The sequence below is a fragment of the Hyperolius riggenbachi genome, chromosome 2 (assembly GCF_040937935.1).
Source record: "Hyperolius riggenbachi isolate aHypRig1 chromosome 2, aHypRig1.pri, whole genome shotgun sequence".
NCBI classification, from domain to species: domain Eukaryota; kingdom Metazoa; phylum Chordata; class Amphibia; order Anura; family Hyperoliidae; genus Hyperolius; species Hyperolius riggenbachi.
Genome location: NC_090647.1, coordinates 461269145 through 461293903, shown reverse-complemented (window position 1 = coordinate 461293903; position 24759 = coordinate 461269145). Strand labels below are relative to the sequence as shown.

The 24759-nt window shown below is 41.8% G+C and overlaps 1 protein-coding gene across 2 annotated transcripts in view; it reads right to left on the bottom strand.

Annotated features, from left to right (window-relative positions):
- Positions 1-24759, bottom strand: part of SEZ6 (seizure related 6 homolog) — a 759189-nt gene that overhangs the window by 344908 nt on the left and 389522 nt on the right. For both annotated transcript variants that reach the window (XM_068270134.1, XM_068270135.1), the window contains exons 2-3: positions 23228-24001; positions 20724-20857 (exon numbers count right to left, since the gene is read on the bottom strand). In XM_068270134.1, coding sequence (XP_068126235.1) covers positions 20724-20857; positions 23228-24001 — 908 coding nt within the window. The remainder of the gene's footprint in view (positions 1-20723; positions 20858-23227; positions 24002-24759) is intronic.

Genomic DNA, 24759 nt, shown 5'->3' with positions numbered 1-24759 from the left:
ACAAATCATTAGCACCTTGTAAGAGCCTACAAGGCCTTAAGCTTTGGATTCATCAAAAGCTTTAAGCTAATAGGCAAGGTCTGCATCACATTTATATGCAGAAGATGAAACATCATGCCCGACTTTTGTTTACAAGACTGTGACATCTCTCATGTTCAGGTCGAGAATGAGTTCTCTGATTGTATGGCAGACTATAGCTAAGGGGCGACTTACTTATTCCCACTGTATCTATCGGGATCTCATTGTACTTACAAACATCTGGTGCAAATTATACGCCCTCTCCCTCCTCTTTACATATAAAACATCTTAAGTAGTGATGTAGTTGACCTGTGTCTGTAGGTCGCAATAAAAATAGGATGTTATGGTAAGCTTGTTTAGAGCCTAAAGGGTGCTGCTGAAGATGGACATAAGAGAGAGTGAGGCTATGTGTGTGTATGGAAGCTGACATTTAGAATAAGAATAGACAACCTTACATAGACGTAGGATATGAGAAGATAAGAAACCGTTTAAGTGACAATATAACAATCTGTAATGGCAAAACATCAACCCATCTTGTGTAATATTAGAAATTAATTTGAAACAGCTTTTCAGCTGCTGCCAAGTTTCTTAAAGGGATACTGTAGGGGGGTCGGGGGAAAATGAGTTGAACTTACCCAGGGCTTCTAGCGGTCCCCCTGCATACATCCAGTGCCCGCGCAGCCACTCACCGATGCTCCGGCCCCGCCTCTGGTTTACTTCTGGAATTTCTGACTTTAAAGTCTGAAAACCACTGCGCCTGCGTTGCCATGTCCTCAATCCCACTGATGTCACCAGGAGCGTACTGTGCAGACACAGACTATACTGGGCCTGCGCAGTATGCTCCTGGTGACATCAGCGGGATCGAGGACACGGCAACGCAGGCGCAGTGGTTTTCAAACTTTAAAGTCAGAAATTCCAGAAGTGAACCGGAGGCGGGGCCAGAGCATCGGTGAGTGGCTGCGTGGGCGCAGTATGTCTGTGGGGGACCATTAGAAGCCCCGGGTAAGTTCAACTCATTTTCCCCCGACCCCCCTACAATGTCCCTTTCAGTGAGATTTAAGGAGCAATTTTGAACGTGCAGGACGCAAGTGTTATTTACAGTTGTTCAGGCGGGAAAAGCTCCTGTCATGTTGTAACAACTGCTAAGCTTGGAATTTTGTAATGTTGATGTATGAAAAAAATAAAAGTAAACATTTGCCCTCTCACGTGACCCTCTTTGGGAATATATTCATGTATATGAGGCGGTTGGCATTCCCTTTAGTTAGGAAGTCAAGAAATTTGCCATTTTGGGCTTGGATTCTTGGCTCCTACCTGTATGTTTCGGTCAATAGCCAAAGACCCTGCAATCATTACAAGGTTTTTATTTGCCCTGACAACAAGAACTAAATAATGATCACAAATGGCATTGAGCATCTTGTAAGTAAGAGTAGGAAGTTCTGCAAATTAAACATTATACTAAGGGAAGACACATTACATTATAGGAGAAAATATGGACTATTACAATAAAAAATATAAGCTCCACCCAGATTTCTTTAGCCCTTTCTCTCTGTAGGAGTAAATAGCATGCTGAACTACTGGCTTGTGACATGGCACCATACTATAAGATCTGCCTTAAACAAGCAGTAACCAAAGTGACCACATTTGACCACACTGTTTCATTACAGAAAGGTTCTTTGACTTTGAGTGTTGTGTCCTTGTCCTTGTATACTGTAATTAGACAAGAACTAGGGGACAACATCTACAAAAATGATCATGGAACAGAGCGCTTGTCTTTTAGTGGATCAGGTGTAGTTTTTGAATAAGGCCATGTTATCTATTTTAAGGTCATGTTGTCTAAGTCATATTTAGGTAAGTTTCTATGAGGGTTTTGCAGAAAGGACTTAAACCCAAGGTTACTCTTCAGCCTATTTCACACATTATCCCAGGAGCTCAACGCACCTTTGTCTTGTTTGCAGCAATATCCACATTACCTAAAAAAAACCCATATGATTGGGAGTGCTATGCACACTCTACCGGCAGCTTCTTGTAGGCTATTATTGTTTGGATTTTGGTGACCACTCAGGAGGGTACTTAAAGCGGTTTAACACCCAGCATTACAACTTTGCTTTAAAAGATTGCTTACAGCTTACAAACTATTATGCCAGATTTTTTTTTAAGCAGAAATTCACTGAATGGGTTAAACATGACATTTTAGTGTTGGATTTAACTAGGAATCCGCATCCGTTCTTATCTTTAGTTACAAATGTATCTTTATTTGGAATACAAATAGACCTTTGAAAAGCCTGCCGGGGAAGCCCTCTTTGTTCTCTCAGAGCAGTGTTTGTTTGTTACATTGTAGATAGATACATTTGTAACTAAACAAGCAAGCACGGAGGAGGATTTCTAGCTAAATGCAGCACTAAAATGTCATGTTTAATCCATTCAGTGAATTTCTGCTAAAAAAAAAATCTGGCATAATAGTTTATAAGCTGTAAGCAATCTTTTAAAGCAAAGTTGAAATGCTGGGTGTTAGACCACTTTAATGACATTGAATAATAAATTGTCGCTTAGTGAGGGATTGGGAAAAAGGGAAGATGTGGCAATATAGTGAACCACAGCAGTACTGCTCGGATACCCCTTTTCAAAATCCGAATTGAATTAGGCTATCCAGATCCAAATTACATATCCGAATCCGAACTTTTTGGTATCCGAGTAAACTCGGATATCCGAACCCAATATCCTGGATATCCGGTCAGATTTGGATATCCGGATAGAAAACCAGAAGTGACCTGAAAATAGCTTTCAAAAGTCTCTTCAAATGTCAAAAATGCCTTTCGGAGGTCTCTCTCTCTCTCTCACTCTCTCTCTCTCTTTCTCTCTCTAGGACTGAATGCCTCCGAAAGGAATTTTGGCCTTTTGAAGGGATTTCTCCTTCTGCTCGGATATCTGAACTAACTATCCGCCCAGATATCGGATTTCAGATGGGAAATTCGAGTTTGCTCGGATTGTGCTATTCGGATTTAAAAAAATATCCGAATTCCTATTCTTAGTTCGGATAGTGGAAAAAGTTCGGATTATCTGGGTAGTTCGGATACCCGAATATTGGATTAGCAGCACTGAACCACAGTGGCTTCAGCTTTGCATCAGTTTTGTGGCTTGTGTATGGTTGAGAGTTCTCATGCAGCAGCAACACATTTTGAGACTAGTGCTCTTTGTGCCAGTGTTGAGTATTGTGTCTCAGTTTTTATAGGAAACCACAAAGTTTCACATAGAGGAGGGGAAGAGGATTCCAATGGCAACCTGTGAAACTTTAGTGAACTCAATGCCCAAGAGAGTTAAGGCAGTGCTGGAAAGTAATTGTGGGCACATAAAATATTGACACTTTGGGCAGAATTTTGACTTTCTTCACTTAAGGGTGTACTCACTTTTGTTGCCAGCAGTTTAGACATTAATACTTGTTTTGTTTCCTCCATGAAGAGATGGACTATCCCAAAACCTGTCAGTTATGTATGGTTTCTACTAACTACTGTAAGTCCAGCCAGAAAAAAGAAGTTGCGATCACAATCCTGATCTCCAATTGAGTATAGGATTTCCCTGTAAAAGTTTCAAATATAGTGCAATATTGTTTCAATGGAACACCCGTGATTCACTCCACATAACTGTGCAGGGAATAACCTCCACCACAGAACAGAGGAAGCCGAGAATAGGGGGGTTTTTTCCACCCCCTTGTGAGTCTCACTCACCAAATACTTTCTTGTTATTCCAGCATATAAGCCCTCCAATCTGGGCAACAACCATATGGGACCTTTAGATATAAAAGAGCGGGACTCGCATAGCGTAAAAAACCTTCCACATTTATTGCTAAAACCTTTTAAAATATGCGTACCAGATAGAAGTTTTCACAAGCGTTTGTTTATGGTGCCAGCACCGCCGCGGTCGGATCTCTGCTGAACTCCACACTCCCCGCTGGATCACTTCCTCATTCCGTCCCACGTGACTCCTTAGCTCCGCCCTACGCGTTTCATCATTTGACTCATCAGGGGCCCCTGATGAGTCAAATGACGAAACGTGTAGGGCGGAGCTAAGGAGTCACGTGGGACGGAATGAGGAAGTGATCCAGCGGGGAGTGTGGAGTTCAGCAGAGATCCGACCGCGGCGGTGCTGGCACCATAAACAAACGCTTGTGAAAACTTCTATCTGGTACGCATATTTTAAAAGGTTTTAGCAATAAATGTGGAAGGTTTTTTACGCTATGCGAGTCCCGCTCTTTTATATCTAAAGGTCCCATATGGTTGTTGCCCAGATTGGAGGGCTTATATGCTGGAATAACAAGAAAGTATTTGGTGAGTGAGACTCACAAGGGGGTGGAAAAAACCCCCCTATTCTCGGCTTCCTCTGTTCTGTGGTGGAGGTTATTCCCTGCACAGTTATGTGGAGTGAATCACGGGTGTTCCATTGAAACAATATTGCACTATATTTGAATCTTTTACAGGGAAATCCTATACTCAATTGGAGATCAGGATTGTGATCGCAACTTCTTTTTTCTGGCTGGATTTTAACAGGAGTGTGTACTCAAGTGAAAGTCTGCGGATCCCCTATATAAACTGGTGACGTTTTCTGGTGCTATATACATATATATTAGATCTGATCTGAAGTGCTGTGGAGCGCAGTCTTTTTGCCTTTCTGAGGGCATTTGGATTAAACTACTGTAAGTGACAGCAACAAAGGAGCAACGTAATTTATGGCTCATCTTATTCTGTAATTTATGGCTCATCTTACTCTGAAAGAAACATACTTCTTATTGGTATGTGTTAACATGTATTTAAAATTGTACAATTTTTCACAATAGTGGTCCTTTAACAAGTAGTTGGTTTCACATACTTTTTAAGGTAAACCTGTCAACAGAGAAATACATCATGCTCGATTCACAAAGCGGTGCTAACGCAGTTAGAGACTTTAGGCGTGATAACCATTGCACCACGCTGGTGAAAAGCCAGTTTAGGCGTGATAAGTTTAGGCATGATAAGTTTAGGCATGCTAAGTTTAGGCATGCTAAGTTTAGGCATGCTAAGTTTAGATAAGTTTAGATCCACGCAAAGCAGCGCCATTAAAATCTATGCGAAGTGCACCAGACTTTGCTAGCGCAAAACTTTTGATCAGCTGTGCACTGAGTTTAGGCATGATAAAGGGCTTTTCACCAGCGTGCTAACTGTTAGCACCGCTTTGTGAAGCAGGCCCATAGACTGCAATGGTTTGTATCCACTGCAAAGGGATAACTCTGAATTCCTGCCATGATTACAGCTATGGTTTAAGCTGAAACATGTTGTCTTTTTTGACATGAAGATTTCCAATAAATGTTAGATGCAGAGCTTTCTCTTTTCATTTTACTGTGTGCTTGGCTTGGCTCCATCTGCATTGCCATTTCCAGGTAAATGCTGAAAAGCTGGGTTCAGTAGCATCCCTTTTCTGTACTCATATCTTGGCTATGCTTCTTTGAATTGTACTGGAGGCGAATCTAGGGAAAAAAATTAGATACTTAGCAAAGAAGAAGCAAGCCTCTGGATTCTGACCCCCACCATTGCCGTGCAGATCCTCAAAAGAAATCCGATGAGATATTGTTGGATTTCTGATCTCGACCGTGCTCCTCTGTATGCACAAGTGTGGTCATACTACACCTGAACGAGTATAATAAGCTGGAGCTGCTCATGCAGGCCTTACTTGCAGCGTGTGCAAATTTTGATTATATCTGGCAAGATGGCTGTGACCCCAAAAGCAACGAGGAGTGGCAAAAAGAAGACAGAGGGGGTCCTAAAGTCATTAGGATGCCGAAAGTATGCTTTTTTTTTTTTGCGACTTGAAGATGAGCGAAGCTGCAGCAGGTGGGGGATTGGAGTGTTTTGGGATGCAATGGATATGCACTAGGCAGCTTATGCCTCTCCTTCCTGTTTTGACTCTTGTGCACACCCGGATCACCAATCAACGATCTGGGATTGGCCTAGGGTTTCACGGCACCAACTGTAAGAATCTATATGTTGGTTGCTATTGGCAACAGCACCACACACCTTTTACTCCGACACCAGAAACTCATCAGAGCTGCAACTCACAGCGACAGCATACAGGAGATAGAGCGGAGACAGCCTTCTTCACCTTACAAAGGGGTTTATTAAGCATCTTGTGTTACAGGTTGATTTCTTCAGAGTATAAATAGTCTTTCCTATGTACATCACATATATTTACAGCATACAGACAGGAAGCTAGTATCCTAACTAGGAAGCATAGAGAGAGCCGGATAGCTGGAAAGTATAGTACCGTTTTCCCTGCGGTCTCCCTAATTTATATGAACATCAAAGAGTTAAATTCTGTCATCACCCGAGCCATACCCCTAATCCTACTATTGGCTGGCATGAGCATATAACCCACCTCAACATTAATATCCTTTCATATTCCATTGCTTTATACCCTACATACAAAGAATGCAATGTTTTATAAACATTGGCTTTGTTTACCATTCCCGTTGTCTAAGGTCTAACTGAACCATTATGTGGCCTTCTAGAGGTCCACGTTCCTGGTAACTGGCTGTATGTGGCCTTACACAAGGAACATCTTCTTCTACGAAAAACTCTGCTTAAAGAGAACCTGTATCTCAAGTCTTTTACTAGACTTCAGTACCTGAGGCTAGAATTCAAGTATACTTACATTCTAACATCTTTAACAAACTGTCAACAAGGATCTTTATTGCCATTATAACGGTAAACGGGAACACCTGAGGACAGAAATTTTGGGCAACATCAAGGAGAAAGCCCATTTAATAACCAAAAATTCTCTTCAGGTGCACTTTAAACACCTTCCCTATTTTTTACTGTCTCATCTCAAATACTTAGACAATTAAGCAAATCCATATCTTCTTCTTTCTTCTAGCACTCTTGTGGTTTGTACGGCAGAGGGCAAGCTATTTTCCCACTATTTCCCCATCGTATTTCTCTCATCCCTGAAGCCTAACAATCTCTATTGAGATTATTACACCATGTCTTCCATATGACTACTTGCTCGCAGAACAAAATTGACACCGAATGAACCCACTGAAAACAAACAATTTCTCTCTTGAATTGTGTAATTTTTAAAATCAATGATTTGTTATGTAAATCTAGACAATGGGAGAGCAGGACAGCATTTCTTCAGGGTATCGCTGTTCTAAACATTGTGTGCCGCGGACGCTCGATCAATAATGATGAAATAGTGCAGAAGACCACAGCTATGCAAGTATTTGCAGAACAAATCATTCCACAGACTGAAGCCTCAGCTTTTACAAACAAGCTTTGGTTAAAGGTACAAAACACTCTAAAGCTAAAAAAAGACAAAGTTACTAGTTGCAAGTAAATGTATATGGTAAGCCTTAACTCTGATGGCGCAAGTACTAACCTTGTGAATGCATTAGTTGACCTCAGCCTTTAGTGAGGACTTTTGGCAGTAATTACCCTGGTGATCTAGGGATAGTCAGTTATTGTGTCTTTGAGTGCGGTGTGCGTGTGTTGGTGAGTCAGCAGCCGGCTGTTTGTACAGATTTGAGGAGATGGTTAATATGCAACTTGGTTTTAATTGGGTGATTTTTTTTTTGTACCTGTGCTTTCTATGGCCAATAAATAAACTATGTTAAAGAGGAACTGTGAAAATAACATAATGAAAAAAAGTGATTAAGTTTTACAATAATTATTTATAAATGATTTAGTCAGTGGTTGCCCATTGTAAAACCTTTCCTCTTCCTGATTTACATTCTGAAATGTATCACATGGCGACATCCTTACTGCTGGCAGGTGATATCTGTAGAAGGAGATGCTGTTTTTTTGGCAGTTGGAAGCAGCTGTTATTTCCCACAATGCAACAAGGCTCCCACAGTGTGATATCAGCACCTAGGTCCTGACATCACACTGTGGGAGGGGTTTCACCACAATATCAGCCATACAGAGCCCTTGACGATCCGTTTGAAAAAAATTAAAGTTTTCTCGTGGGAAAAGGGATATCAGCTACTTTTTGGAATGCAATTCAATACTTAGTTACAGTTACTCTTTAAAGTGGACCCAAATTAAAAATACAAGATTTCAGAAATAAAATCTATTTTCTAAATTATAATAATAAATAGCAGCCTTTTTTCAGCTGCATGATGACAAATATAAAATATTTTACATTTATTGGAGGAACCCCTCCCTTCCTTTCATATTGCCGGGACAGAATCCGGCAAACTGGTGGAGTAGGTGGTGTCTGGCAAAGGAGGAATTGCTAATGGCTGCCACCTGTATAACCCTAGTTAGGAAAAGAGAAGGGTGAAAAGCAGGCACTGAAATGCTCATAGGCTTGAAGGAGTGTTTATTTATCTTTGTATGTGTCAGAGTGGTGCAACTAAATATTTTGAATTAAAAAAATGTTTGGTTTGGGTCCGCTTTAAGTGTATTGTAGACGCTTGTGGCTTTGATGTTTTGTAGTACAATTGTGGTCCTAAAAACAGATCAAAGAAAAAAAGTGTATGGTTTTGAGCAGGGCCGGAGCTACCATTGGAAAAAATAGGCAGTTGTCCCAGGGCCCCAGAGCCTGTAGGGGCCCCCAAGTTGTCCCTCCCCCATCTGAACTGTTGCTTCCCAGGGACACTGCAGAGTCTGTTAAGTTGGGGGATGATTGGGGGAGGGTCAGCAGCCAGCTCAGGGACGAAGGAGGGAAATTTGCTGCAACAAAGGGCCTCTGATGACGCTTTTTGGTCGGGGTGATGTCTGTTGGGGGGCCCCCAGGCTAAGCTTGCCCTAGGGCCCCATTGTTACTTGAACCGGCCCTGGTTTTGAGGCCTAGTATGGTCACATAGGTACATATAAAATGAAACTTTATATATAACAAATTAAAGGCCAGGCATGTAGACAGCAGTGCAATTACAGTATAATCATCATGTCAATGAAAATATACAATATGCAGCCTAACACACATTTCGTAGCTATTCATCTATTTCTTCAGAGGCATATCATTGCAAGTAAATGTTCAGGAAGATGAGAATAAAACCAAAGTATCCAGTATATACAACATAATAGCATCGTCTCAGATGTTCAAAATATCAAAAAACCATCAGGGGAGAGGGGGGTAAATGGTTCTGAAGTCAGATGTAATTCTATGTTTGAGCGATAGGGGCTCCCCAGTGAGAGGAGACCAGTCTATCGGCAGTCTAATGGTAGCCGCAGTGGGGATAAACCGAGCAGGTATGCAGTATCAGAAGGCGACAACTGTGGTCCCATAAATTGGCTCCCCAATAGGTGAACACACATTTCTATATTGATCTTAGCACTCATATTTATATATTTTTTTTATCACAAACCTGGGGAAGATGTATTATTAAATCTAAAGGTTACATCAGTTTAACTACATTTCCATATTAGTCACTGCATGAAGCCCCCCTGCCAGCACTTAGCTCCAGTGATGTTACAAGTAGGTTAGACTCATCTCTTTTTTTTCTATGTCAGCCTAGAATATAAAGACAAATATTCATGTAGCACAATAAGAAGAAAAGTTATTTGAGGTCTCTCTTCAGCACTTTTTTCTAATTACTTTCTCTGCATTTTATTTGTCACGTTTTATACGCAAGACGAGCGTGAAGATTGCTCAGATGGTGTCTGCATGGTTAGACAAAAAGGAGGGGGCAATAATTGGTTCTCCTTATGAACAGGGGGAAATTGAGATTCAGCAACTTAATAAAAGTTAATGTGCTGTGCTACTAACCTGAGAACAATATAAATGAATTAATTGAAAGCTTCCAATCAGAAAACTACCATGTGGCCGGCACTCCCTCCTGTTTAAAGATGTTTTGTTACAAATGGGAAATAGCAACAGCTCACTTACTCTAATAGATTATAAAGACAATTAATAGGGACAATGGCCTGAGGCTATGGTGGGGATATTAGATTGCAACCCCCTCCTTTGAGAGTCAGTGGGACTGATTTACTGAGATATCTCCAACAATTTCCAGTCATACGTGATCCAGAACATTTGGAGTAGGATTTTTTTTTTTAAAGGGAATCTGAAGTTATTTTTTTTTTATGAGGTAATGATTTGTATGTATAGTAGACTAAGAAATAGAACATTGGTAGCACAGATATGAGTGTCATATTGTTTCCAGTACAGGAACAGTTAAGAAACTTCAGTTGTTATCTATGCAAAAGAGCTTCTCTGCGCTCTCTGACCAAGTTTAGTCGGCTACAGTGCTGTTTTCTGAAGTCTGTGGTCTGTCTCTCACTTTTACTGCAGGAAAGTTCAAATAAATTTATGAGACTCATTTATTTGCTGCTGATCTATGAATTATCCTTCCTACACATACAATTCATTATATCATAAGGTTTTTTGGGCTTCAGTGCCACTTTCATGCCTGCTGTACATTGCAGTCCTTGCCCAAATTGTATTAACCTAGTGAGGGTTGTACGTTAGTAAGGTAGCGGCTGGGTGGATGAGGTCACACAGTCATCCATGGTAAGAAATAGTTTTTAATACAACTAGCTTGTGATGGATGGATTTATATATGTTATAATGAACAACAAACCTTGCTGTGAATGCTGCATGAAACTGTAATAATGCAAACAATAGAAACACACCTGAACGTGGTTATACAATGTAAAACCACATGAAGTGGTATGGAAGTTCACCTACAAAGACCTCTGCAGACTGTGTACTTCTACCCCCCATTTCCTGGTCCAGGGACCCTTATCCTGATCTTGGACTGGAAGTGCCCACGTTGGTGGCTGACATGCCTCTCCTCCGGGCATGCCCACTGGAAACAAGCACACTGTGCACAAGGGCTTATTTTCGCTGAGCATGTGTGGCAGAGAGCTTGCCCAGTTCAGATAGGCGGTGGGTAGGCACAGCTCGTGAGTTTAGGCATGACCAGCGCACAGGCGGTGACCGCATCCCAGTCAGACAAGCCAGCAGTGGTGAGCGGCACAGACCAGGGGGGCCAGGGGGGCCAGGTGGTAATATCGCGTGTTCCTGTTTGCCGCAGTGCATACCGGCCAGGAGATGCAATCGCATTAACGGCTACATCTCCTAGCTGTCGGAGGCACATCCCCATGTACACTTCAATCCTGCAGTTCTGCAGGAACAACAGCAGCAAGATGGATGGCCTTATATAGATGGGAGTGGAGGGAGTATGGTGCAGACCCCTGTAGGTAAGTAAATCAACAGTGCCCCCACGAAAACTCACATAATTTACAAGCCTCCCTTAGGGCATGGTTCGTTTTCAAATTTAGATGCTCGTCAGGTGCCTTTTAGATCTGTAGAAAGTGTCAGTGCAATAAAAATGTATAAAATTAATATGTCAATAAACTAGGGAGAGATCAAACAACCACACATAGTCCATAATATGTTTATATGGGTGTGAGGGCACTATCCACCAATGGCTGGATAGTATAATGGTTAAGGGCTCTGCCTCTGACACAGGGAGACCAGGGTTTGAATCTCAGTTCTTCCTGTTCAGTAAACCAGTGGGAGACCTTGGGCAAGACTCCCTAACACTGCTACTGCCTATAGAGCAAGTCCTAGTGGCTGCAGCTGTGGTGCTTTGAGTATGCCAAGAGAAAAGCGCTATATCTTCTGTGACTGAGGGGGAAGCATGCTTGGGCCTGTTGTGTCAGTTGGCTTTGGTCTGCTTTTCCCCCCTCTATTTTAACACCTATTGTGTGTGAGATAACTAATTCTAATTACAGCAGTGTGTACAAGTAAAACCAAAAATGTGCCAGTGTGAGATTCCTTTCATTATTAATCCCTACCTTCTCTCTAATAGCAGAACAGAATAAGGTTGACATAACTTATGACATTGTTCATGTGAGAAAACCACCCAGAACTTCATTATAGTCCGGCCTGACAGCTGGTGGGAGATTTGCTAGCTGCACTGAAGAAATGTAAAGCCAGGCTGCTGGTGAGTATTTGTCTTTTCTCTGTTACAGGTGCCCACCACTGATGCCAGGGATTTAGGGGCACTCTGCCTAACTGTGGGGGAGCTCTGCCTAACCTAGGTAATGTGGGTCATGCTAATAGTGCAAAGTCTGCTACTTTATCAGCGGAATTAACAGTAAACAGTATTAACAGAGTGTGCAATCTCTGTGTCCAGAAACTTTACTAATGTTTAATGCATTCCGAAGAAAGGCAGCATTTTTCCTTTTTACCTGAGATTCTATTGAAAAAAGTGGGAGGAGCTGATTTTTCAAAAACAAAACCAATCACTCATTAAGGACAAGTTGGTTATTTCGAGACAGAAGTCAAGCAACATGCGCTCGCCTCCCAATCTCTCAGTCTTTGCATGGACTGAGATGAGCAAGATTTCTCCTGAAATGTAAGTATTTATATAATATGTCTGTAAATGTTATGTAAAATTCAATCACTAACCAATTACATTCTAGTCAGAGACCGAGCCATAAGTGGCCCACATATGGGGGGATTAAAAGTTACCTGAAAATGTATGAGGTGGCCATGCCTAAGGATTCTTCAGTATCCTCATAAACTGCGCTCCCCCAGTTTTGCCAGCCTCCCATTCATGTCTGAACTATATTCCCCATTTAAACTACTAGTTGGAGCAAGGTGTATGTTTTGTCCAGCAGTGTGTCTATACAAGGATCCTTCCCAAAATGTTCTTAGAATGATTATGGGCAGTTATTGGACGTGTGTAAGTATATTTAGGGACTACCTACCCCGGATACCCGAAGTGACATGTGACATGATGAGATAGACATGTGTATGTACAGTGCCTAGCACACAAATAACTATGCTGTGGTCCTTTTTTTCTTTCTCTGTCTGAAAGTTAAATATCAGGTATGTAAGTGGCTGACTCAGTCCTGACAAAAAGTGACTACAGTGTGACCCTAACTGATAAGAAACTCCCTTTTTTATCTCTTGCTTGCTCACAGAAGCCATTTTCTGCTAGGAAAGTGTTTTATAGTTGGAATTTCTTATCAGTGAGGGTCACACTGTAGTCACTTTCTGTATGAGTCAGGCCTGAGTCAGCAGCTTACATACCTGATATTTTACTCTTTCAGACAGATGAAGAAAAAAAGGACCACAGCATAGTTATTTGTGTGCTGTGCACTGTACATACACATGTCTATCTCATCATGTTACATGTCACTTCGGGTATCCTTTAAATAAAAGTTCCAAATCACATCCACTCTGTTGGCTCTCCTATTAAACCGTTGTTAGTAAGAATGTACAAAGGACCACACTGTGTATGACCACCCCTAGTATATCAGGTGTCATTGTGGCAAGCAGAAAGACAACATTTTTTCTGAAAATTCAGATTGCTTAATAATGACATGGTATCATTAAGCACCTTTAGGCCTCATTCGTACCTAATAACGAAAACGCAAACACAAGCGTTTGTCTTTTTTTGCGTTTTTCCCCCTCCCAGTGGTCCACTGCGCGCTGAGTTTTTGGAGAAAGCGCTTAAGCGCTTTGGCAGAGTGGTTTTGAAATTCATTCCCTGACGCAAGTCAGAAAGTGAACTCTTTGACCTGGAAAAGAATAAATACAATGCATTTATTCTAAAAAATGCAAATGCAATTGCCGCATAAAGTAGTTTCGTGAGCATTTAGAGCTCTTCCTATATCTTCCATTATAGCAAAAACGCCCCAAAAATGGTGCAGGCACCGCTTTAATGAACGCACAGTGCATGAACTGTGCTGATATGAACCTTCTCATAGAGATTTACTGCACAAGCGTTTTGGGGGCGATGTTAAAAATCGCCTGCGCTTGAAAAAAGGACGAAAACACCCCTAGTGTGAACAAGCTTTTAGTCTAGTATTAAAACTGAATATCTATGTTTTGAGTGACTTATTTCTTTAATCTTCCCTTAATATTACTGTTGTATGGCATTATGTATCATTATTCTTTGAAAATGCCTATTCAGACTTGAGAGTGCTATTTTGGTATATGGCTGAATAAAGTTGTACTTGTTTGAAATGACTTTTCATACAGTATAAATCCCTTAATGAATAGGATAAAATAACATTGGCTTAAAGAGAACATCTCAGTTCCCACCGGTTTCCAGAACAGGACAATACAAGAGAACATTGTGTGCTTTTCAGTATCAGTAACCTTCACACGTCGCTGCCAATTTCTGTGTTCTCTGCTAAGAGGTATGAGTGATCTCCATAGCGGCAATTTAAATACAGAAAAATGCAGAAGGAACAGTTAAGATGTTCTCTAAAATATCAGCATCTGTGGAACCTGTGAGCTAGGAACAGAGCACAAAAGCTGCACTAGAAGCTCACAATATATCAGGCTCAGTTTTGCTATAGAAACTAATAAAAGAAAACCATGTGAGGTGGTGAAAGTGGAAGTCCAGCCAAATCTTTTTTCATTTCTAGTTTTTGAATTCAGTTTGGCAGTTCTATTGGATTTGTATTGCTATTTTTCTCCTTCCTGAGAATTCCTTTCAGCTCTTGTCTGGAGAGGAAGAGAAAGCGAGCGCTTGCCTGGAGATTGTGGCTAACTCAACAGGAAGTGAGCTCTTGTCTGGAAATTGTGGCTACCTCAACAGGAAGTGAGGAGAGGATCTTCCAGTGGGGCACAGGCAGCAAAAAAAGTCCACACAGAGCTGTGACTCTTTTGCGCCATAATGAAAACTAAGAACAAAAGGTTTTCTAATCAGATCATATGCTAAAGATCAGTTTTAGTTCAAGGACATCCAAGTTGAAAATAAACTGATGAGAAAAACAATTGTATCTGTTCTCCTTCTCCTAAAACGGACTTTTTTTTAGATATCCCACAGTTTTATTTTACATTTAAATCTAGTTTTTCAGTTTTTAGTGTTTCATTTTCTCTGCTCAATGACACCTTCTTTGAAGTATGCCAGAGCTCAAATCTATGAATTATTGATCCCTTTTATCTCTTTCCTGCTCTCAGAAGCCATTTACTGACAGGAAAGTGTATTATGGCTGCCATTACAGTACTTATCAGTGAGGGTTATGCTCAGGGCCGGATTTGTACTCTTTACCGCCCAAGGCCAATTTCACCAGCCGCCCCCTTCAGTATAGGTAGCGAGATGACCCCTCCCCCTTCCCTCCAGTATAGGTAGCGAGATGACCCCTCCCCCTTCCCTCCAGGATAGGTAGCCAGATGACTCCTCCATCCTTCCCTCTAGTATAGATAGCCAGATGACCCCTCCCCCTTCCCTCCAGTATAGGTAGCCAGATGACCCCTCCATCCTTCCCTCTAGTATAGATAGCCTTAGTTCCCCCCTTCAGTATAGGTAGCCAGATGACCCGTCCCCTCTTTCCCTCTAGTATAGGTAGCCTGATGACCCCTTCCCCTCCCCCTCCAGTTTAGATAGCCAGATGACTCCCTTAATCCCTCCCTTTCCCACTCCCCCCCAAACAGTACAGCTTGCCTCCACACAGCAGCAGCCATCAGTGTCACTCACTTCTCTGCTTATCTCCAGTGCAGAAAATTCCTCTTCCCCTCCGTCTCCAATGCTGCCCAAGTCCGTAGCCGCACGCCACAACGCCAACGTGCACAGAGAGCAAGGTGGCTGGCAGCAGGGAGATTAGGAGCTCACTTGATCTTCCTGCATTGCAGCATTTGCAGTCTTGCAAATACTGCACCAGTTTAGTTTGCTGCTTTGGTGCCCTTGCTCCTGTGGTGGCCTAGGCCTAAATCCGGCCCTGGTTATGCTATACTCTGACCCAGTCCGACCCGGTCCCGACCCGGATAGAAACTGTCACTTGCAATGTTTACCTGTAACTATTTCAAGCAGAGACTTGGTACTATACATACACATCTCAGTTGTCCTTTCAGTTGTAAAATACATGATTTTCCCATACAGGTCAGATTTTCCTAAACACTTGGTTTTCCCAACTGCCAAGGGCCTCATATTTCTTTGTGGGAATCCAGGTTTCACTGCCATAGATAACAAATGGTCATGGATTTGAAGAACATGATAGTAAACTAAAATTGCTTCTGTAACCAGAAAATGTATGTGCTTATCTCTTTGCTTAATTTATTTTGTTTGGTGACAGGAGATCCCTAATATTTGAACCTTGCCACTCTTTTATACTGTTCATTATTAGTGTTGGTGTTCGACTTCAGGACTCAGCAATTCAAACAACCCACTTCAGCACTAAAGCTAGTGGACAGGGTCATGTGGAGGTCACTCAAGCCGTGCGTTCCTGTGACTCTGATACTTCCTCCTTCTGGTTTGGAAGGAGGAAGCATTGAATTCACATGAAGCTTGAAGTAGACCTTAACTCTTTACCCTGCTCATGCTAATTGTGTAATGCATGCTACCCTGGCAGCGTAAGTTACAGTAAAATAGCCATGCGCTCCTTGTGCATGACAACTTTATCAGACTTTTCTGAATATGCCCCATGTCTAAGTCATTAGTTTGGTTGAAGAAGCCATCCATCCATCAAGTTCAACCAGAATATATGCTACAACGCTTGCCTACACCCTCATATATCCCAGTTAATTTAGAGAAAGGTGAGAAATGGGTCCGTTTTAAAGGGACTCCGAGCTCTGAAAAAAATGGAAAGTTGTACTCACCAGGGGCTTTTTCCAGCCCAGTGCTGGTCGGGAGGTCCCACGCCGGCGTCCTGGCTCCTCTCCTTCTCCCCGCTCCGGAATGGCTGGCAGGCCGCAGCCCGGGCGACACTCTCCCGAGTGTCGGGCTGCTTCTTCCGCATATGACGCAGATTACGTCACACGCCGGCCGCCTCGCGTCATCACGGCGGCCGGCGTGAAAGTACTGCGCATGCGCGCTTTGTTCGCGCATGCGCAGTACTTTCACGCCGGCCGCCGTGATGACGCGAGGCGGCCGGCGTGTGACGTAATCCGCGTCATATGCGGAAGAAGCAGCCCGACACTCGGGAGAGTGTCGCCCGGGCTGCGGCCTGCCAGCCATTCCGGAGCGGGGAGAAGGAGAGGAGCCAGGACGCCGGCGTGGGACCTCCCGACCAGCACTGGGCTGGAAAAAGCCCCTGGTGAGTACAACTTTCCATTTTTTTCAGAGCTCGGAGTCCCTTTAAAGCCAATCTTGAAACATAACCCTGCAGATAAGCCAACCCCCAGCTTTTGGCTCATTTCTTTGGTAGAAAAATGCCAGCTTATCGAAATTATATGCCTCAAGACGAGTTCTAGGAGTTCTAGTGGTGGACTTTCTAGATAAGAGGTTTGCATGACATACTATCTATCACCAAATACAAAAAAAAAAAGTATATAACTCAGTACTTTGCATTAAATAACAAAAGACTGCAAATAACAATCTGTAGACAATGGAACAAGTACAAAACCTGATACTGAGGTACAAGAGGGTGTATTATGTGGGCACATCTAGATTGTTATACATATTGTGAGAACATTAATAAATGTTTGTACTGTATATTTTTGCAGGGATTTCAGTGGCTGTACCAGTCTGCACAGTAATTTAGAGCTTCAGGTACCTTCCTGTAATTGTACGCTTTACTACTTGCATGTCTGTGTGCGAGCCGATCGCTTTCTTGTTTTGCACATGCCAGCCTCTAATTAATCTGCAGGCTACGCACACCGGTTGTATGGAGGTTGGATGAATTGTTAGAATGACTACCAAATCTTATGACGTGGTGTTTCAGCACATTACTGTATTATCCGAGCGACAGGATGTCAGCGGTGTAAGCCTAAGCCTTTAATTACAGACTTCCTTTCACGCAAGCAAAGTTCTATTTAATGCTTAATGTTCAGCTCCGTGGCAAAACTTTATTTTTAACCCTTCAAGGATATGGAAATGCTTTTCAATCTATCAGTAAAGAATTATCATGCAATGGGGCCCTGGGTAAAATAACAAATTTAGCTCCACTTGCTGGCCACTTTGATAAGGTAGTTCCCAGAGAAGATCAGAAAAGGTGCCAGACAGGGCCCTGGACACCCATTAGGCCCTAAGTCCCTGCTTAAGTTACCTTGTAGATGATCTGGTTCTGCAATCTATCAGCCTGTATGTTACAATAACATCTGTTGATTTGCACAGCATCCACAAAAGCACAGCACAGATTTAGATGAAGGGCTTGTTCACACTAGTGAGATCTAATGGTTGGGCATTGTACACCTACTGATGGTAAACAGGAAATAAGTGCTGTATTGCACTATCACAGTGAACTACAGGCTCAGTTCACATGATTGCATGCTGTCCCTTCTCTAGTGGTCCATTGAGGTGTTCTCACTGTCTGTTTAACTATTTGACATTCCTGGACGTGAAACTCACGTCCAGGAAGCCATGTGCGCTCCTGCGCGTCCACACGGCCGATCGCGCGCGTGCACGCGCGCTCCCGGCCGGCGGTTTGTTAGCCAGTGAATCAGTGAATGGGGCAACGGTGCCCGATCACTGATTCCTCTCCCCCGCCGAAAAAGCGACAGCTTCTCTCGGAAGCTACGCTTTTTCTGCTTCCTATGTCGCTCTAAGCGTACGTGGTACGCTTAGAGTGACGTCACTGTAAACAACTCATGGCTGCCATCTTGTGGCCAAAAAGTAAACTACATCTAAATGTTAAATAAAAATAAAAATACACATATTTACAAAAAAAAAATACAATTTCAATCCCACCCTCCCAAAAATACCCACATAAAATGTTTAATTAAAAAAAACAAAAAAAACATTACAATAAAAAAAAAAAAACACAAATATTTACCTAAGGGTCTAAACTTTTTAAATATCTATGTAAAGATGAAATATTTCTTTTTTTTTTTATTATAAGCTTGTAAATAGTGATGAATGCAAAACGGAAAAAATGCACTTTTATTTCCAAATAAAATATTGTCGCCATACATTGTGATAGGGACATAATTTAAATGGTGTAATAACCGGGACAAATGGGCATATACAATACGTGGGTTTTAATTATGGAGGCATGTATTATTTTAAAACTATAATTGCCGAAAAGTGAGAAATAATGATTTGTTTCCGTTTTTTTCTTATTCTTCCTTTTAAAATGCATTTACAGTAAAGTGGCTCTTAGTAAAATGTACCCCCCAAAGAAAGCCTAATTGGTGGCGGAAAAAACAAGATATAGATCAGTTCATTGTGATAAGTAGTAATAAAGTTATAGGCTAATGAATGGGAGGTGAACATTGTTCGGATGCATGAAGCGAAAAACGACTGAATGCGAACTGGTTAAGGAGCAGAAGTGTACCATACATTAGTTAAATGGAATTGCTTCAGTTGCCCATAAACATTGTGCAAGATGGGAGTATCCTTCGCAGTAATGCTACAGATGAACCCAGATGCATTACAAACAGACTTTTTGTTAGGGCCTGAGCCAACTGATCCAGAAACCTATGACAGCTGATCATGCTGATTGGCTGGTGGGGGGACTACAAAAATAATTTAAAAAATAGGCATATTTATTTAAAAAAGAATAAAACAAATATTTATGAAAAAAAAATATCTGGGGAGAGATCAGACCCCACCAACAGAAAGCTCTGTTGGTGGGGAGAAAAAGGAAGGGGGGGGGGGGAATCACTTGTGTGCTGAGTTGAATGGCCTTGCAGCAAGGCCTTAAAGCTGCAGTGGCTTATTAGGTGAAAAATGGCCTGGTCTTTAGGAGGGTTTAACACTGCGGTCCTCAAGAGGTTAACTTTTCTCACAGTTTCCATACCTCTGTACTTTTTAAGCTTACATAAAAAAAAAAAGAAAGACTCAACATTAGTTTGATATTACTTTTTTAAACACTTTTAGAACTGTTTTAATTGTTAAGTTCTGAAAAGTTATTTTGAAGAAAAGTTGACAAAGTGGTCCCGATCCAATTCACCTTTTGCCCAAGTTTTCTCCTAGATTATAATTTCACATTTTATCATTAAAATGCCTTTTAAGCCACCAGCAAGCAAGAAAAAAATCAGAATAATGTTGTCAGTACTTTTCACCTACTTTTATTACTTTGTTTTTCAATTGCAGAGTGCTGAAAAGTTATTTGAAACAGAAGATGAAAAATTATAACCTAGGAGACAACTTAGAATAAAAAGTAAATTGGAGTGGGCCCAATGTCTCAACAATGCCTTTTGTTTTACCATTTGGCCCATGGGTGTAACTACAAGGGAGCAGCCCCTTCCATTGCAGGGGTCCCAGAGCAGTAAGGGGAGGGACACAAGTACTACTTCACTCCCGCCAGTAAAGTGGCCTACCCTTCATATCAGGAGTTTTTGTTATGTGTGTGAAGATGATGATGTCCACACTTGTTTTATGACCCTTGCAAGATGGGCCCTAGGCTGTGAAGGTCACCAGGGGTCGGCAATAGAAAAGGTGTGAACATTGTGGCCCCATCAATGTTTTGCTGGGCGACCCATGATTTGTAGTTACTCCCCTGATTTGACTGTAAGAGGGTATTTAGAAAGAGAAAGTAGAAGAAGTGCAGACCACCATCGCAGATTGACACTTTCAGAACTAGTGTTGTGTGACTAACATGAAGGTCAACGGGCCTTATACTGATACTTTTTCTTGTGAGGAGCAACGGTCATGCCCTGTGATCATCACATTCAAGTGAATGGAGCTTTAGATCACCACTTTAGGGTTCAGTGCGTCCATCAAAACACTTGATTGCCAGAGAATAAAATCTAATGTCCCTTTTCTAAATATGGTGTTTGAATGATGAGATCAGATATTGAAATATGTAGAATGAAAAAGAGGCAAGCTGTTTTCAGTTCACCACTCTTTAAACATAGACCCACATAATCTTGTATATTCCATGCATTGTACTTACCTTAATTTCAACACCGTATCCAGAATATACGTAGATTGTATAGCTGCAGTCCAATCCGGTATTATACTGATAGTTCCTAAGTATAGGGGATAGCAGTACGCCTTCAGATGCAGTGAAATTTTTACTGCAGGGTTCTGTAAAAAATAATAAAATAAAACCAGGTAACTAATTAGAACTATTTGAGCCAAAAACTTTCCATAAATACCGATCTAGTGATTTCATCGGTAAAACATGACAAATAAATGTACAATACCCCTGTTTCCCAAAAAAGATGATAATTTTTTACAAAAATAGGGAATTTTCGGGGGGATCACAATAATAATAGTCCAGATAAGAAGGTAAGGTAAGTATTGAGTCAAATCATTTGGTAACCACTTAAAATATCACTTTATTACAACACATTTCTTTAAAAAAAGGTAGGATATCTTTACATATACAAAAAAGAGTGTGCAAATTTGGACAGAGGCGCCAGGCAGGTTAAAATGATCTAAAAACAACTAAAAAGGAGGAGTACAGGTGGACTTACCTCCTGAAATGATGGACAATCGAGATTGTTCAAATCGCAAATAACAATTTATTTTGGCACTCCGCAACGCGTTTCGCAGGTATAACCCGCTTCATCAGGCAAGGAGTGCAAGCTCAAAAAGGTCCAATAGTGGCAATGCGCCTCTGTGAGACAGAGGCGCATTGCCACTATTGGACCTTTTTGAGCTTGCACTCCTTGCCTGATGAAGCGGGTTATACCTGCGAAACGCGTTGCGGAGTGCCAAAATAAATTGTTATTTGCGATTTGAACAATCTCGATTGTCCATCATTTCAGGAGGTAAGTCCACCTGTACTCCTCCTTTTTAGTTGTTTTTAGATCATTTTAACCTGCCTGGCGCCTCTGTCCAAATTTGCACAGTATATAGTCCACCTTGGGTGGAGGGGACTGTCCCCTTCTTTCTATCTACAGAGAGCGACTTCTTAAACCTGAGTGGGGTCAGGTTCTAATACTCCCCACCTGCAGTTCAAGTGGTTGCCTATGTGGTAACCCGTGTTTGTGAGTATATCCACATCTGTTAATTATTTCGCCAACAATTGTTAGACTTACTGCACTATATTGGGCTCTCGGTTTTTCTTTTTGTTTCAAGTGCATATACAAAAAAGAGCTAGAATTAGAACTAGCTAAAACAAAGTACAGCGCAATTTAATCCAAATATCAGTTTTTCAAAGTACACCCACCTGTAATAGGAGAAAAATAGAAGCAGTCATTACTGACCTCTTTGTAAAAAAGTTAGTCATCTGGCTTCAATGGAATACAGATAGTTAATAAGTATGCTTTTATTTACTTGGAGCTTCTTCCAGCCCCCTGTAGTTTTAAATGTGAAGGTCCCTCACCAGCGCATGCGCAGTAATGGGCGACCCAGCCAACATGCGGACCGCACCAGGGCTGAAAACAGATTAAAAAGAGGGGATTGGGAGGACAGAGAGGGACCTTCAAGACTACAGGGGACTGGAAGAAGCCCCAGGTAAGTAAAAGCATACTTTTTCAACTCTCCTCGGTATTGCTTTGAAAACATCATTATAATGGCCTGGAAATTATCTTTCCATTTTAATCTGCAGCCAGATAAGAATGTCCAAAACTAATACTAAGCCCAAAGCCTTGTGCTGGGTGTTTTTTGGCCATGGAGGCTGGTCACTCACCTCTGCGAAGAATCTAGTGTGGGTACAGCTGCCCCAACCTCCCTAAATGACTCAGCACACAGTATACAAGTAATCCATGTATGCAATACACAAGCAATACATAGGCACACAATGCTTACATGTATTCTGTTTCCCTCCTCCCCAGGTTTATTATTTCCTCTGTGCTGCTGTCTGTGCAGGACTGGCTGTGTGTTTTTTCTTCTGTCCTACATGGAGGGGACAGAACAGGATCATCCACCAGGCAACATAGGCAGGTGCTTGTGGCCTAGTGGGTGTCAAGGGGCGTACGTATTGTACAGCCAGTGAGTTGGACTCAGGGAGAGCCGAATGATGGCTCTCCCTGCTGCCGCAAAACTCCTGTTAAATACTCTGTGCGCCAAAACCACCTGCTTCGCACAAAGGGGCCTTCTTTTACCTCTCTCCACTTCAGCTTACCAGAAGGACCACAAGGGGGTCCCAAATCTACAACCTTGCCTAGGGCCCATCTCTGGGACGGCAAATGACGGTGGATGAAGAAGGGGTGGAGTTTACAAGTGTGTTACAGTTACCTCTGGAACAGGAGGAGAGAGGGAAGATCAGGGATGTGTTTGAAACAGCAGGCAAGAAATCTTATTTACTGGCCTTGCAGTGCCAGGTGACTTGGCTATATATAACTACTATATTGTTTGGACCCAGAACAGTAGTGCTGCTTGCATCCCTCTGATGGTAACACTGAATTGACTTCAAGACTAAAACCCACCTCCTTTACCTCTCAACTAGCCAAATCGGCTACTATTTCCATTGATAATGCATGCAACTAATAACAACAAGACAGTTACCTGGTACTGGCACAGTTGTGGTCACAGTTGTAGTAATGATGGTGCTGGTAGTGGTCTCTTCTTCCTCCTCAGTTGCAGTGACTGTAGATTGTGATAGGTGAGGAGGAACCTTCTTTTTTTCCAAAATGCTTGGAAGTGTTACACTTTTAGAAGCACTTTTACTAATACTAGAAGCAGCAGGTTTAATGCTATCCTGTGTTGTGGCTAAAGAACTAGTGTGAGTAACAGATGATAGATGGTTTGTATCTTCCTGTTGGCCATAATAATTTTTACTTTTAGGTTTTTGGAGGATACCGTGAGTATCAGAAGCTGGTAAAGGATCTATGACCGGCACTGAGGAGGACATGGTTCCCTGTAATTTATCAAAGTCCCTGTGATTTTCGGTAACAGCTGATGTAGTGTCCATTATTACTGTGGATGGTCCAAGAGGCATTGTAGGTGTAGACAAATCCTCATGGGATGTTGGGTAATTTTCTAGGTGAGCTAGGTTAACCTTTGTTCTGATGGTCGACAGTCTTTCGTTACTCTCCTGGGGTTGTGTGTTCCTGGCAAAGTAAGGTGGTAGATGCTGGAAATCCTTCTTCATTATAGTTTCATGGAGAATGCCTTCTAACAGAGGGTGGTGGTTCAGCAATGTCATAGTTGGTGCTGTTGTGATGAAAGGTACTTCTCCTTCTAGATCTTCTACAACAGTCGTCGGGGTTGGGTCTCTTTTTGTATCCCAGCTTCCTGTTGCCTTGTTGCTAATCCCATTAAACACTGCAGAAATCATGCCTAAAAGATAAAAGAAAAACATAATTGAGTCATACACTGCAGAAACAGAAAGATATCTCTCATAAATGAAATAACTAATAATGGTACAGTGTCAGTATGCAATTTTCTTCTTCAATTCCCAAGGTAGAGTAGAAAGCTTAAAAACGTCGGTCTTTGTTTTACTTTTCATGAAACCACTTTATCTTCCATGTATTATAAAGAAAAAAGAAAAGGGCTTCTAAAGTTCCCCAAAGCAAGATTTCCCACTTCATATATTTCTATCTTTAGCCCAAATATAACTTCTGGTAATCATTGACATTTGACCTAAGATGGATTCTTTTTCTGCACAGAAAAGCTGTTCCTAACATTTTCCAAGGTCACGTTTCTTAAAAATAAAACGAGCATTTCTTTTAGTTTTACTTTCTGAGCCTGAAGGATGAAAAGAAAGTTCATCCAGACCTGACCCCAATCAAGGCAAAAGAGAAAAATCTATTTTCAGTAGCCGCAACTTGGACAAAAAACACTGAGATCAATGTGGCTGGCGGGAAAAATGCCAACATGAGATGGTTTGAACGCCTGTCATTTCTTTATCTGCGTAGGTGCAGGAAGTGCAAGCCTATTGAGAAGACCATGTGTCATGATGACCAAAAGAGGGGCAACTGAGATCATCCATGGCAACCATACAGAAGCTTCTCAAGATGTTGGTGAATCAAGTGTTAACTGAGATGTTTTTTCTGTTTCCTGAGCTAGGAATAAACAGAATGCCTGGAGCAGTACAA